The 15,247-nt window shown below is 44.6% G+C and overlaps 2 protein-coding genes across 2 annotated transcripts; both read left to right on the forward strand.

Moving 5' to 3' along the window:
* Positions 1-4,880: 4,880 nt before the first annotated feature.
* Positions 4,881-7,474, forward strand: cenpk (centromere protein K). The gene is made up of 10 exons (XM_047044019.1): positions 4,881-5,002; positions 5,270-5,389; positions 5,515-5,571; positions 5,673-5,736; positions 5,905-5,951; positions 6,105-6,187; positions 6,272-6,370; positions 6,504-6,639; positions 6,808-6,861; positions 7,044-7,474. Exons 1-10 carry the CDS (start codon positions 5,000-5,002, stop codon positions 7,197-7,199), a joined length of 819 nt encoding a protein of 272 aa, XP_046899975.1. The 5' UTR covers positions 4,881-4,999; the 3' UTR covers positions 7,200-7,474.
* Positions 7,475-8,033: 559 nt separating this feature from the next.
* Positions 8,034-12,912, forward strand: LOC124483653 (stromal membrane-associated protein 1-like). Its single transcript, XM_047044185.1, is given in 11 exon segments — positions 8,034-8,325; positions 8,951-9,084; positions 9,321-9,406; positions 9,576-9,651; positions 9,994-10,062; positions 10,261-10,336; positions 10,675-10,799; positions 11,010-11,235; positions 11,611-11,840; positions 11,842-11,949; positions 12,205-12,912. Coding segments are annotated over 11 exon segments (1,383 nt in total). The 5' UTR covers positions 8,034-8,207; the 3' UTR covers positions 12,340-12,912.
* The last annotated feature ends 2,335 nt before the right edge of the window (positions 12,913-15,247 follow it).

A 15,247-nucleotide genomic window follows, 5' to 3' on the forward strand; every position in this document is an offset into this window, starting at 1 on the left:
TTGCTCAGTGGTGAAAGACTTAAAGGACAAATAGACAGTAGCGGTTGAATGCCACGATTGTAACTTTTACTGCTATATATTGATACCCTCTCAGAACATTTATAAATCTGTAAAGACTTTTATATTGGCACAGATATTCACAGTAAAGCATGAACAGTACACGAAATATGCAGTGATATATCCCATTGTTTTCAACTGCATATCATTTCATTTGTCTTCAAGTTGCAATGAAAGCAATATTGTTTAATATTACATTTAAAACACAATACATTATTATTTGCTATATCCTGTTTGTGCTTTCCAAAATAAGTATTTATTTTTCACCCCTGAATCTTGGAGACATACACGCACTCACACCGAGTTTTTCTCCTCTCTGAATCAATGTAGCTTACCGTACACACACACACACACACACACAGCATTAATTATTGTACACCTATAATATCATGCCAATTATTTTCTGTAACCTTTGCATGTCAAGATGCATGTTTTGATTTCAATCATATCTATTTTATTTTTTATTTAAAATTGTATCGTTTGTTTATTTTGCAAAACGTCATGGCTTACACCTCGGAGTCCACGCAAGTGGGCATTTGTGTCTGTTTGTAAACAACGTTTACGTCACAAACTCAAACACACACGAATGTGTTGCATGCATTATAGAAAGGTTAAACACAAAAGGATTAACACAAATTGTGCTTTTTTTTGAGGAATGTCCAAACGGTTGTATAACAAAACAAGCAGTTTGCAAACATTTATTTCTTTGCTGTAGACGTAGATTGGTTGTTTGGATACAATAGAACAATTTACGACGTTTAATAGATTTGTTATGTTTTGTACACCTGTAAGTGCCTTTCCAAAATCAGGACAGTATTTGAAAACCAATGCACATTCTGTAATGTATATATACTATGGGAATAAAATGGCTTTTCTCAATCTTTTTATCATTGTATTATTCTAGTGGGGGCATACAATAATGTTTCTCAAATGATGTCAAGCCTATAAATATGGAATATTTTAAACGTTTTTTTACTGGCAGGGCTGGAATCCTTTTTCTTTTCATTAACAACTGCGATTTAGTTCAGGCTTACTGCACATTTAGAAGTATTTTAGTAAAATAAATCCCATTATAATATAAGCTTTAATATTGTTTGTTCCTTTGTAGTCTTTTTGGGGGGATTCTCAAAACAGTTTGTGACTCGGCATCTCAAACTCTTTCAAATTCGAAAGGCGTATCCTGCCTCCTTGACCCTGCATCGTGTTTCCCCATTCGAGGCGAAATTTATGTGAGAATCACAAATCTGGTCCTGGGAGAGGAAAGGGTGAGGATGCCACAAAAACACAAAGTTTTCGGCCAGTTTCTCTGGGGCTTTATGGGCCTTTTTTGTTCTGCGGGACGAGGCCATAATTTTTAGCGTAAAGCATGAAAACTGGGGACAAATGACCAGCGTTCCCTGATGTGACAACTCACAATGGTGCATGCTCAGTACCCCGCAGGCTCCAATACTGAGACAAGTGTGTCCCACCGCACAGAAAGGACACAAACGTTTGGAGGCCATATGGTTTTTGAATTTTCCTCACAATTTCAGACAATTTGATGGATTGAGTTAACCCTCCTTTTAAACTGTTTAACTCCGCGCGAACAAAGGCCATAATGAATACATAGACCCTCGCTTCACGAGGGCATCTGCGGCTATTAATGTCTACCCCCTTTCTTTGGCTTTTTAGCCTGGCATTTGGAACAAGTCAATGAATTACAATGAAACTGGGTCTTTTTTGTGAGCTACTTGTCTTTCTTCCCCTTTTAGGCTTGAAATAATATGTTTGACTTTTGTCCAGGAACGTTTTCTAAACAAGAAATGCCGCACATTTAGTTGAGAATGTTTTTCATGTTAAGTAGGGGGGACATATAAAGAGTTTAGACTCTGTGACATTTATGCCAAAGTCTGGTTAGGCGGACTCTTTTGTTTGTTTTCTTCACATCTCTTTTTTCTTCGTCTCCCTTTATTTCTTTTGTCTTTACTCAGTTAAATGAAGCTGAAAACATGTGATGTGAGAAAGAGTACCCAAAAGCGAGAAAAGAGGCTTCTGTATACCCTTGTTACCCTCCGTCTTGGGAATTGATGCCAAGCAGGAGTTTTCTTCTCAGACGTTATGGATCTCAGCCAACTTTTTACTTTTATACATAGATAGCTACTCAAGTTGTTAGCAATACTCCCAACCTTTGACTAATACATGCTGTGATGGGCCTAATAAAAAGACTATCCTGGAAATAATTTTAAAAAGAGAGGAGAAAGAAGAATATAAGCTATTATATTATTAGCTTAATTATTTAAAGCAAAAAGCAGTTAGTCTGTATAGACTTCAAACATTATTATGCCTTGGGTTTTTTTAAATACATATTCTGGCTGCATGATACGAGGAGCATGTAATGACCAACATGTCAAAAACATACATTTACGAATATTATTTTAAAATATTCATTATTAATTCACAAAATGGGAAAAGGGTGAATATGGGGCCGATCATTTTTGGTCTGTCTCTTTCTATATAGGAACTTACTTCTGCACCAAATTATATTATTTGGCTACATTCATGTATTCAAATGTGTAGAAAAGCTGTATGGTAGCCTAGTAGGCTGCAATTACAGTACAACTACAACAAGGCAACAAGCAACTGTCAACAAAATGTTGAATCGAACCGGCTTCAGCCGATCATCAGATGGGCCAGTCTACACATTTGTGTGGGTTATCATGCTGTATTATATTTTCCTGCGACGATGACCAAGAAGGTAGATAGGCTAGCCTACTTTATTAATCCCAAGGAGAAATTGCGAAACTTTTGTAACATTTGCATTGAACATGATTTGATGTGAACAAAAACCCTTAAAAACAAGCGTGTGAGCGTTTGTGTTTGTTTGTATTGCACTTGAGTAGGCTACGCGCGCGGCACGCATGCACGTAGCCCATACACGCAGAACCACACAGTCCTTTGAAAGCTGCACTCTATATCACTCACTCCTCTGACGATTGGGCTGAAGCCTATTCTGAATAAACTATATTTATGACTGGGGATAGTGTTAAGGCAGACTAAGTTTATGGATTTCACTTGCTTATTTTATGAGGGGTTGTCAGTTGGGCCCAACGATAAGTAATTCTACAGTCTGGGGGACTACTTCGTGGTAATTAATCCGGAGGTCTTAAGTGTATTTCAGTTCAAGATGGAAAAAATCACTAATTCAATCGTCCGGAAAATTGAAGTTTGATGCATGAGTCCCTGCTGAAACAATGGGCCAACCCACACTCTTTCCATCTCTTTTTCCTCTCTTTCTCTGTCTACCTTCACCTATATCTCCATTTCTTTCTCTCTCATTTGTAAAGAGGCCATGTGAAAAGATTTATCTTCAAAAGCAATCTTGGAGAAACCTGTAAGCTTATGGCCATCAGAAGTTGTGAAAAGTTTTAAAGGCGAAATTTCATGATGAACACTTTCCTTTCCTTTAATTTAGCTATTCAAAAGCCTCATCATTCCCATCCTGCTTTATTCAGCCTATTCTGAAATAGCCAGGTTGCTATTGTGGATTAGGTTAATTAATTCATAACAGAGGTTAACAAGTTTGATAATAAGCTATGCAACAACATATACAAAATACACAATGGCTTTTGAAAATCTATAGGCTAATATTTAGGCCTAGATCATTTAAACGCCTGGAGTTAAGTCACTGCATGTCTCTAAACAGGGGGGAATTGGAAAGTTTTAATCATAGCGTTCCTGTAGAGCCAGTTAATACTTCAAACTTCAATTTTACGGGCGATTGAACTAAGCATGTTCCTGACAGAATTGATGTATGTATTAATTTCCTTTAACTGTTGATTAATTAGGCCGCGCTGAAGGCTCGAATGGAACAGTTTGCATCGAATTTGCATATTAATCAAATTCTAGTTGATCATTCACGTGAGCCAGGCTATGTGATTTAGGAACCACATCGCTTGGAAAAAAATAAACCTAACCCAGGAAATATTTTCTCCCTCTGCCGCTTAGTTGCCCCATCTACTGTATTAAAATCAAAGACGCAGAACGGGGTAGCTGTTTGGAGCAAACAGAAATTGCCTGTCCGGTTTTATGACGGCACCATGCTGAGCAGGCAGACCTTAATGATGTGTCCTGTCAAAATGTCACAGATGTAAACGGAGAGCTTTACCACGACACAAAACCTAAATAATTTCCCCTCGCACACGTGCACCCCCTCTCTCTCTCTCTCTCTCTCTCTCTCTCTCTCTCTCTCTCTCTCTCTCTCTCTCTCTCTCTCTCTCTCTCTCTCTCTCTCTCTCTCTCTCTCTCTCTCTCTCTCTCTCTCACACACACACATGCACTCACACACGGCCACACAACACATGTCTTGGGGCTGTTGTTTATATGGCACAAAATATCAATGATCCCATGAGTGAATGTCCACACTGTCTAGACCTGAACGCTATCACATTAAGGACTACTGAAATCATTATCATAATCTCCTTTCTGTCCTCAAGTCGCTCGTCTCCCAAGGATGCCCATCGCTGGTGACAAACCACTAGTTTTGGGTTCAACGTAAACGTAGTATCCAACTGCCCCCTTGCGGTGAATCGCACACAAGTTTTAGCTGATTCAATCACCACTCATAATGAGCAGCAAGTTTTAAACGGCATTAGGGCCTACAATATACAATATAAAATATAAAACATCCCAGCTGTAAACAAGCAACATATGACGGACTGGGTACATTTCCAAGTGTACGATTGTTTTCAATCTTAATGTCTGGCTAAAAGTTTACAATCGTCTGCCCTTTGCTAAAAATGAACTTGTGTGTGCTATTGAACGCAGCCCTGTTACGGAATCAAAAGTGGACCGCTGGCGGTATTTTGAAACTGGATTGTTGACAAGGCAGCTGAAACAGTTGATTAGCTAGCTATAGCTATACTATCTATTTGGGATTTTTCTAAAACCACCTGCCATTTCAGACATGGTATGACAACATGCCGTGAAGCAGTGTCAATGTAGCTAGCACTGCTTTTAAAGCAAAATATTGTAATCGCGTCATTTTAGCTAGCTAGCCAACATAGCATAGGTTACCCTTTTTGCTGTCTACCCTATTACTGTAGTGCTAGCTAAATGATCTATCAAGCGTTAGACAACGTTATCTTCGAATAAGACGATTCTCCACTTTTGGGTTTGGTTTGTTTGCTAGCCTGCCTGTTACTCAAATCGTTCCTTATTTTTCGTACTTTCCCAGGCGCAAGCACAGCCATATGACAATGAAGCTCAAGTGCCAGATTTAACGGAGTTTTCCGAGGCTGTTCAGACAGAGGAGCTGTTGAACGAGTGTGAAGAGAAGTTTGCACAGCTTCAGATGGTAACTACCTTCGAAGCCCTTCTACCTTTGTTTCTAACATCTCTAGCTACCTATATGTTGTCTATGCAGTCAACTGACAATTACTGTGAAATTTGACTTGAAAACTGCTCTTTTCTGTGTTTCAGCTTCAAAATAAGATCATTCTTTCAGAGACAGATTCGTGTGACAGTCCACAAGAGCAGGTGAGAAAGCACGTCAGATTCTGTAACGTTTTTAAACAAGCTGGCATGTTGTAAACGTGTCCTACAAATAATGCTAATACTAACCTTGTGTTTATCCTCAGTCAGTAAACAGGTTGACAACTATAGCGGCAGAGATGATACAATGGCAAAAAGTAGAGCCCAAACGTAAGTGTATATATTATTTAGGTCATAAACATGTCTTAATATGTTCTAAATAGTTGAAACATGGAGATACTCCATCAGTATTGGTATATGGGTACTGCATTGAAGCCTATTGTTTCCATGTCTTAAACAAGTCTCCTCCTCATGAAAGCCATGCTTTGTTTTTCTTAGTGTTGTCTAAGAACCCAGAGGTTTTACATGCTCTTGGAAAACAGGAGGTAAGGTCAAATGTGTCATATAATATATGCTAGCAGTCCACAAGATTAACTAACATGTTTGTAATTCAGTATGGTTTCATTTTGGGGGGATTTATGTTGATGCACTCAACAAGTAACACCACTTATTCACCTCTCCCAATCTGTGTTCCATAGCTGCAGAAACTGAATGCTCAGTTAGAGATGGTCCTATCCTGTGCTCAAGAGAAGAGGAACAAACTGAGAGATACTCTGAAAAGGTTTTTCTTCTTCTTGGGTTTTGGGTGACAATGATCTAAACCTTACAGCTGTGTCACATGGTTCAGGCTTTGCGTGTGTTTCAGTGAACAGAAGTGGCTGGAGGAGAAGAAGGAAGTGCTGGCTGCTGCCACGGATCATGTGACCAGACTCAAACTGGAGAACGAGCAGCAGTCGGAACAAATGTGAAAACATACCTTTGTTTTCTTAAGAAACATTTGTCTTTTAGTTTATAAAGGCGATGTGTCATTATGCTATTTACGTTGTGCCGTGTAATGATACACTGTTGACCAGTATTTGATTAGGAATATGCTTCAGTGTTTTGCAAGAGACCAAGAAGAAGATTCAGAAGATGAAAGATTACCAGGACAAACTGTTGGAAACTCTTGGAGATGTACTGGAGGAACACTTCCCTCTCCCTCAGAACGAGACTGCCGCCAACAAGAAGAAGAAGGTACTTCCGCTGTGCTCCGATTGGAGTGTTTGTTTCAAACAGTGTACGTTACGTGCTTTTACCAAATTCGATCTTGTACGACTGATGATTGGCAAGACAAAGTTTAGATGATGGCATTTCAAGATTGTCTCGTGATTGTCTGTTTTTTTTCTTTCTTCTCTCTGGCAGAACATTCCTCAAGAGCTGAACGATAATCTAATTTCTCTGAATGAAATTCTTGAGGCGAGTCCCTGCACAGTATTAATGCCATACACACATGCCATACACACACATACACACACACATACGTCGATTGACCATAAACATGTTTCCGATACCCCCCCCAGTCCTGTCACACCTGCAGGGGGACAGGGGGCCTTCTGGAAAAGAACACTGCACTCATTTCCCTGTGTTCATATCCTCAGCTACTGATGAACAAGACCCTGGAGACCCCTCATGACCCCTACGTAACTGTCAAAGACACCTTCTGGCCGCCATACATGGAGATACTGCTACGTTACGACATCGCCACCAGGCACCCCGAGGACTGCTTCAAGATCCGCCTGGAGACCTTTTATTAGCGAGATGTTGTGATTTTACTAAACTCTTGTTTCTTGTCGTAGCACTATTTTTACATCACGAGTGTTGGTCTGTAAAACGTATGCGTTAATGAAGTAGTGTGAATTGACTTAAGTTCCCATTGGTTTATGTTTTTGTATTTTGTATGCATGAATCATAGCTCAGGATCAGGTATCAAATTTTTCTGTAACATAACAAAGTATACCATTCTAATGATTGTATATATATATATTCCCCTTTTTAACCTAATAAAAGTATATCATAGTTCATAAATGCACTACTTTGATCATATTTTGAATCACTATTGACATTAACTCAAAACACGGCACAAGAAAACAAAGTAGAACAATGGTTTATAACACGTTATTTTTGTTGGGGAACCACTTGAAAATAGGTTACACAGCGCCGCCTATTACGACGCCCAATTACTCCCTGACATTTACTAAGTCCGTCATATTATTCATTAAATGTTTTACTTATTTATATAATAAGCAAGAGGGGGCGTGATGCTATAATGTCGAAAACGCCAGTAAACAACATTAACAGGCATTAATAATATTAACAAGTATTAGCCATAACCGGATGGACTGCTGGACTGGATGAAAGACCTACCTGTGACCTCTCTTGTTCCACTAATTGGTAGTCACTATGGACCAAATGTGTTCTGTTTTGATACAATACGTGCCTAACTCATACATTGTTGCCTGGTGGAAAGGTAACACACTTTATCATAATTCAAAAAATATATTCATGTGTTGGCCTCCGTGCGTCACATAAACAACGTCAACCCCAGTCCACCAATCCAACAAGGTTTTTAAACTAAAGTCTCCGCCTTCCTTGAGTTCCGATTTCCTTGTGGGTGGAGAAGAAATTCCGGTTCCGGGTGTTTTTTATACTTCTCTCGGAGGTGTCCATTTGTCTGATTATGGTCTTAAATTACAGTTCTTACAATTCACAGATATTATCGATAGATTGAGTTTTATTGGAAAACAGACGGCATATCCGCAAAGATGACGACCCGTTCAGAGAGAGAGAAGGCCCAGAAACTCAACGAGCAACATCAGGCCATCCTGTCAAAAATGCTGAGGGAAGACGACAACAAATATTGCGCCGATTGTGAGGCAAAAGGTATTTACATTTATTTAAAGTTGATTAAATAATGGTATTTAACGCTCTTGTTTAGTTTGTACAATAGGTTTTCTCGTTTGATTGAGTAGCACATCCCTCTATAGTTGGTTAGCTTCTGGCTAAGTAACTAGCCATCAAGCTAACGTTTTCCAGTCACCTGACGACAAATCCTTCTTCCTCTTAGCATTGAGCTAGCTAGCTAGGCTAACGAATGCCGCTTCCTCTTCTAACAATAATGGCTCCCAGGTATAGACAAGTGAGTGCAAGCTAGGACGTCAATCAACAAAGTCGCTGTCGGAAAAGCGTGCCAGCTTGCTTGTCTGTCACCTTGAAAGAATGTGGCTTGCCAACCCGACAAAAAGTGCCAAATGATGAAATTACATCAACACATACAGCACAGGTTCAAGCATGTTTAGCTGGAAGGCTATACTCTTTATAACTGCCATGTCGCTGTCAACTTTTCTGTTTCCCTTGACTCTCTCTCTCTTGTCTGTCTCTCTCTTTCCCTGTGTCCCTCTGTTTATTTCTGTCTCCATCTCTTTCTTTGTATTTTTATATCTTGCTCTCTGTCTCCATGTATCTCTCTGTCTCTCTCTTTCTCCTTCCTTCCCACTCTCTCTCTCAGGTCCAAGATGGGCGTCCTGGAACCTGGGCATCTTCATCTGTATTCGGTGTGCTGGCATCCACAGGAACCTGGGGGTGCACATATCACGGGTCAAATCTGTCAACCTGGACCAATGGACCTCAGAACAAATCCAGGTACTGAAATAACATTCCTTTGGTTGTGTTGACGACGATATGAAAAGCTGGCTGGTTATGGAGCATGCTATGTATTTCACCCTGAGTCGTTTCACTTGCGATGAGGAATCGTGCTACTTTTTGGGGTCCGTTCCACGGCCCTTGGCTCTTTCTGTTTCTCTCTCACCATCTCTTCTCACCCTCTTGTCTCTGACTGTTTCTCTCCGTGACTCCTCCTTGATCGATCTCTTCATCAGAGCGTACAGGACATGGGGAACACCAGGGCCAGGAAGCTGTATGAGGCCAACCTCCCAGACAACTTCAGACGGCCCCAAACAGACCAGTATCCTTAATTAGACACACTCATCCGTTCACACACTTGTTTCAAGCACACACACACACACACAGTATAAATACAGATTTTCTGTTGGAATGCACACAAACGGACACACAAACACATCCACACTTGTTACCCGTGGCTACCTGTTACTTCCTTAACCCCTCTATCCCAGAGCAGTGGAGTTCTTGATCAGGGACAAGTATGAGAAGAAGAAATACTACAGCAAGAATGTGACCAATGGGGGGAGTGTAAGTATCATCTAATAAAGACAGATGGAGAGAGAGAGATGGAGAGAGAGATGGAGAGAGAGATGGAGAGAGAGATGGAGAGACAGACAGACAGAGAGACAGACAGAGAGACAGACAGAGAGACAGACACAGAGAGAGGGAGAGAGAGAGAGAGACGGGCAGGCGGGCAGACGGACAGACGGACAGACGGACAAAGAGACGGGCGGACAGACGGACAAAGAGACGGGCAGACAGACAGACAAAGAGACGGGCAGACAGACAGGCAGACAGATACAGACACGGCCATGCACAGTGCTTCTTTAAAGTTACACCTTAATACACCTTCTGTGTTGTGTTCCGCAGCCGAAAGAGAAGGAGACCAAGAGAGAGAAAGAATCCGACCGAGGAGCAAAGCTGTCATCGTACGGCAAGGTGGGATAGCAGTTTACTAAAAACCACGCTGACGGTATACAACACACATGCCATCTCAATGGCATCCACACCAGAGACAAGCCCTGTCATTACTGTTATCCTAGCTGCGCTTCTGGTCTGAACTGCCCGAGGGTAGAGACGGGTCTCGGATCGGACCGATTGTGTCTGACTCCTCCTTCCCCCGTTTCACCCAATCAGAGCGAAGAGGCCCGGCCACTCCCCAAAGTTAGCCCAGCGAAGCCCACAGAACCATCCGTCAACCTCTTAGGCCTTGGTGAGCACAACTTCCTGATTCTCTGGCATTTATGTGGCCCTCGTTGGTAATTGTGGGGGAAGTGGGCTTGCCTTCTAAGCGGGTTAGGTAGGCTCTTGGGTGTTGATGGCTTAGTGTAACTTTTGAAGCAATGTCTGAAATCGATTCACAAGTGCTTTACCAATTCATCTTGATTTGACGCTAACCGGTCAGTTATGTTTGTAAAGCATGAGCACATTCCGTCACTGGTTAAACTTGTTTTCTCTTCCCCTTGACTCACCCTGTTGTCTCTCTCTCTCTCTCTCTGTCTCTCTGTCTCTCTCTCTCTCTCTCTCTCTCTCTCTCTGTCTGTGTCCCAGACGCTCCCGCAGTAGCCTCAGCCCCCAGCTCCAGCACAGCCCAGAACAACGAGGACCTGGACATCTTCGGCCCCATGGTCTCCAACCCCCTCCCTGTCTCCACGGCAGCAGCACAGTTCTCTCAGGTGAACCTTGCGTGCATGTGCCACATAGCTGGAGCCCTCGACACTATGGCTACAAGTGTCTCTTGTGAAACGAACACGTGCAAATATAAAGAAACAAAAGCTGAAGAAACCAAATGGGCCAATCAGAGGCCTTCCTCATAATGTCTTCCCTATCATCATCGAGGCCTACCATATTGACCAGGTTCTTCTCGGTCTCCCTCCTCTCTCCAGGCGAGCTCCAGTAACCCCGCCAGCACCCCCACACAGGGGGCGGCACCCCCCCCAGGGGGCGGCGGGGCCTCGGGCCAGGGAGACCTGGACCTGTTCAGTGAGACGAGCGGCGGCAAGGCGGAGGACGCGGCCAAGAAGCCGCTGTCCAAAGACTCCATCCTGTCGCTGTACGGCAGCAGCAGCATGCCCCAGCAGGCCCCTGCGGGGACGGAGCCATACGCATACGGTAGATGACACTCACACACACACACACACACACACGCAGCAGTTCCTCATAGTCCATTTTCAGTTCTCCTACTAAAAGACAAAACCGAAAAACCGAACGGGAAGTGGTAGGAGGGTGAAGGATAAAATGACCCTTTTGAAAGCAATGCGGTTGTCTCACCCTCTCTCTCTTTTTCTTCTCTATCTTTCTCTCTCTCTCTCTCTCTCTCTCTCTCTCTCTCTCTCTCTCTCTCTCTCTCTCTCCTCTCTCTCTCTGTGTCTCTCTCTCTCTCTGTCTCTCTCCGTCTCTCTCTCTGTCTCTCTCTCCCCCTCCCCCACTCTCTGTCTCTCTCTCTCTCTGTCTCTCTCTCTCTGTCTCTCTCTCTCTCTCTCTCAGCTGGTATGTTCATGGGCCAGCCCCAGATGCAGTTCCCGGTCCAGGCCCCCGCTGGCTACCAGGCTTTCCCTGGCATGGGCACAGCCATGCCCCCCACCACCGTCATGGGCGCCATGATGGCCCAGAGCGGGGCGGCCATGATGGGTCCCAACACGGGCATGATGGTCGGCATGACCATGCCCAACGGCTTCATGGGCAACGCGCCCGCCGCGGGGGTGATGGGCATGGCCCCCCCGGATGATGGGGCCCCAGGGAGCGGCGATGCCCGCGGGCATGGTGCCCGCTCAGGGCATGTATGCCATCCAGCCCGGGCAGCAGGCCCAGTGGAACATGGGACAGGTATGGGAGTTCAATTTTGTTCCAGTGCTGGCTGCCTTTCGTTTTGAATGAGGCAGAGACGTAGTGTCGATGTGTAGAAGGAGCCGGAAACAGGAAGTGTAATTAGTTGGTCGTCATAGCAATGTGGGTTCCCCCTCCCCTCCCCCCCCCCCCCCCCCCCCCCCCCCCCCCGTTCTCTTTGTCATTGGTGTTAGACGTCATTAATAGAGTTCTTTAAACCCACCACCCCTCCCCTCCATTCTGTGCCCTCTCCAGATGAACCAGCAGATGTCAGGGATGACGCTGAACGGAGCCGGTGGTCAGATGGCCTTTGGCCAGCCCGCTGCAGCCATGGGGGGGTGGGCGGCCCCCCCCTCTGGCCAGACCCTCAGCACACAGCTCTGGAAGTGACCCCCTCTCTCCCTCCTTAAAAATTACATGGGGTGAAAGGGCGTGCAGAGGAAGATGAGAGGATTGCTGGATCGGGGTTCGACAATCTCGACCCCTGGGAAACCCTCACTGAGAGCTGACGCCGGTTTTGTGACCACTGTTCAGAACATCTAACTTGTATCTTTCCCTCCTTTTCTCTCTCTATCTCTCTCTCTTTCTGTCTCGTATCTCTTTCTCAATTGTGTGAGTGAATGGGAAGTCGTACAGCATCGCAGGCTGGCAGTTTGTGCCTGTCGTGTTTTTGATCGTCGTTTTTAATTTTTTTTTTTGGGGGTTGAAAAAAGAAAGAATAAAAATAAGTTCCGACAACATCCATCGATCAACAACATATCAAAAAGCTGCAGGACCAGTTACACAAGCTTTTATTGTATCATTGTATCATTATGAGATTATAGAGAATAAAATGAATAGTATTTAAAGGGAGAAGACATGGCTATCATGTCTGTGAATACTGCTCCCCAATGTACAGCGCTGTATAACCTCTTTTAAAGTACCCGTGGTTCCCCCAACAAAAATAAAGAGTGGAAAACTTAAGTTGTCTTCACTGGATTTTCTGTTAAAGGTGGTAATGTCAGCTGTCATTCAGAATGACACCAAAGTAAACGGATGTTCCAAAACGTTTTGGATGCAGGCACCCTGCAGTCACCCCTTCCCCCCCAGAGGCACCCTCCTCCCTGGCTTCTACTGACCACGGTGAGTCCTGGGATCCATCGGTGGATAGAGACTCCTCTGCCCTGCAGCAGCTGCTACAGGATCTCTTGTAGGAAGTGGACCAGCAGCGGGCCAGAAACAAAGCCAGTCTGGATCAAGTCAGTGCAGCCTTGACTGGTCACATGACAGGCTCCCAGGATCTGCCCACGGGTGACATTGCTGAGGTCCAAGAGGTCCAGCCTGACCAGGTCTGATGAGGATCTCAGAGCAGTGATGTCCCCCCCAGAACATCAAGTGCAGCATGCTCCGGCCTAGCCGGGCCCGCCAGGTAGTCATGGTAACTTAGATCTCCCTGCCTCTGGTGACCAAATCAAGGCCGTGATGGACGATTTCGGTAGACACAAGCCTGGACGTCCTGATACTGCTGGACATGAATGTGAAGGACAATCCGATCATGTAGATCCTGCAGCAGCCAGTGACCTGAGCCTACTTCCCCTGAGCCTGCGTCCCCTGAGCCAGCTTCAGCTGAGCCTGCTTCCCGTGAGCCTGCTTCCCCTGAGCCTGCTTCCCGTGAGCCTGTTTCCCCTGAGCCTGCTTCCCGTGAGCCTGCTTCCCCTGAGCCTGCTTCCCCTGAGCCTGCTTCCCCTGAGCCTGCTTCCTGTGAGCCTGCTTCCCCTGAGCCTGCTTCCCCTGAGCCTGCTTCAGCTGAGCCTGCTTCCCCTGAGCCTGCTTCCCCTGAGCCTGCTTCACCTGAGCCTGCTTCCCCTGAGCCTGCTTCACCTGAGCCTGCTTCCCCTGAGCCTGCTTCACCTGAGCCTGCTTCAGCTGAGCCTGCTTCCCCTGAGCCTGCTTCCCCTGAGCCTGCTTCCCCTGAGCCTGCTTCCCCTGAGCCTGCTTCACCTGAGGCGACAGCTTCAGCCCAAGAAGGCTGTTTCCTCAGAGAGCCACGATGGCCACGATGGCCACAATAGCCGCTTCTGAACAGAAAGCGAGGAAGAAGGGAGGAGGATGTTTCTGTGGCCTCGCGAGAGCTTCCAGGAGAGGCAGAGGAAAGAAAGGCAAACCTGTGAGGTGAGTTTCTCAGTCGTTTTTTCCAACATAGTTAGACTCATAACGAACCTGCAGTGTGCATACCGTGTTGGTTACCAATGGTTTCCTGGATCTCTGAGCACATGGAGGAGAAGTCCATGGGTGGAATCTCTCATGCAGAGCATCACCTCCATGAACACTGCTGTCTGATGTGAAGAACAGAGATTGCTGATAAGTTTCCCATGATTACATTTTTTGACTTTTTGATTTTTGCTATTTCCAGCTATTAACATCAACCAAAGGAACATTTATTAAAATCCCTGTTATTTAATTTATTAAATAACAGTTTAATATGACTATGTTAATATTTAAACTATAGTCCTTTAGACTTAGAGCAGTAAGCTGCCGTTCCCAGGAAAGCCACTAGATGGCATAGTTAGCACAGTTATCAAGAGGGTTCTTCTTCCATGGGTCGTGATACACTTAAAAGAAGAAGGGGAAGAAAAAAAAGTGGTGGATTTGTGGAAATACCCCACAACATGTTTGGGGGATTCCTACTACATGATGAGACTGCTATGTCTATGCTTGGTTTCACATATGTTGTATGTGAGGCCATGGGGCAGGGGTTAAAATAAATATGGGAAATCATGACATTCAGCTTTTATGGTATCCATTCAAATGTGTCTGACTCATTCACTCGTTACATTGGGGTGTTTTATGGCTGTCAATGGTTGTCTATTAGTTACCTCTCTTGATTAATGTGCATCCTGTGTACAATATTTGGCACACACACAAACGCACCTAGTCACACAGGAAGGAGACATGAGTGGAAAATTACAACTGTGTGGGTTACAGGTTGCCATTGCAACCCTGCAGCAACTCAGGCGTCCTGGGCTTGTGTTTGCCCTTTGCAAGCTAACAGTCACGACTTCAATGATGACAAAATTCTGCACCAGGAGAATGTCCATTCTTTTTTTTCTTTTTTTACGTCAATTCATGAGTACAGTCACCTCCTTGGTGACGTCACCCAACGGACTTGGTAGTATTGCCATCTGCTGGATGGTCTCAGCCACCTAACATTACGTCATTGAGAGGGAACGGGTGCCAAGACCGGACCCGGTGTTGTGCCCCCAGATGCACCCCCGCCTGGAAAAGCACCCCGTCGCGGGATTGCGCGCACAAACCACTC

This window comes from Hypomesus transpacificus, chromosome 21, assembly GCF_021917145.1.
Source record: "Hypomesus transpacificus isolate Combined female chromosome 21, fHypTra1, whole genome shotgun sequence".
Classification (NCBI taxonomy): domain Eukaryota; kingdom Metazoa; phylum Chordata; class Actinopteri; order Osmeriformes; family Osmeridae; genus Hypomesus; species Hypomesus transpacificus.

What these genes read in the sequence shown, in the direction of transcription:
- cenpk (XM_047044019.1), top strand. An exon ending in ATGCTCTTGGAAAACAGGAG is followed by an intron (nt 5,952 to 6,104) that starts GTAAGGTCAAAT and finishes TGTGTTCCATAG; the next exon opens with CTGCAGAAACTGAATGCTCA. An exon ending in CTGAGAGATACTCTGAAAAG is followed by an intron (nt 6,188 to 6,271) that starts GTTTTTCTTCTT and finishes CGTGTGTTTCAG; the next exon opens with TGAACAGAAGTGGCTGGAGG.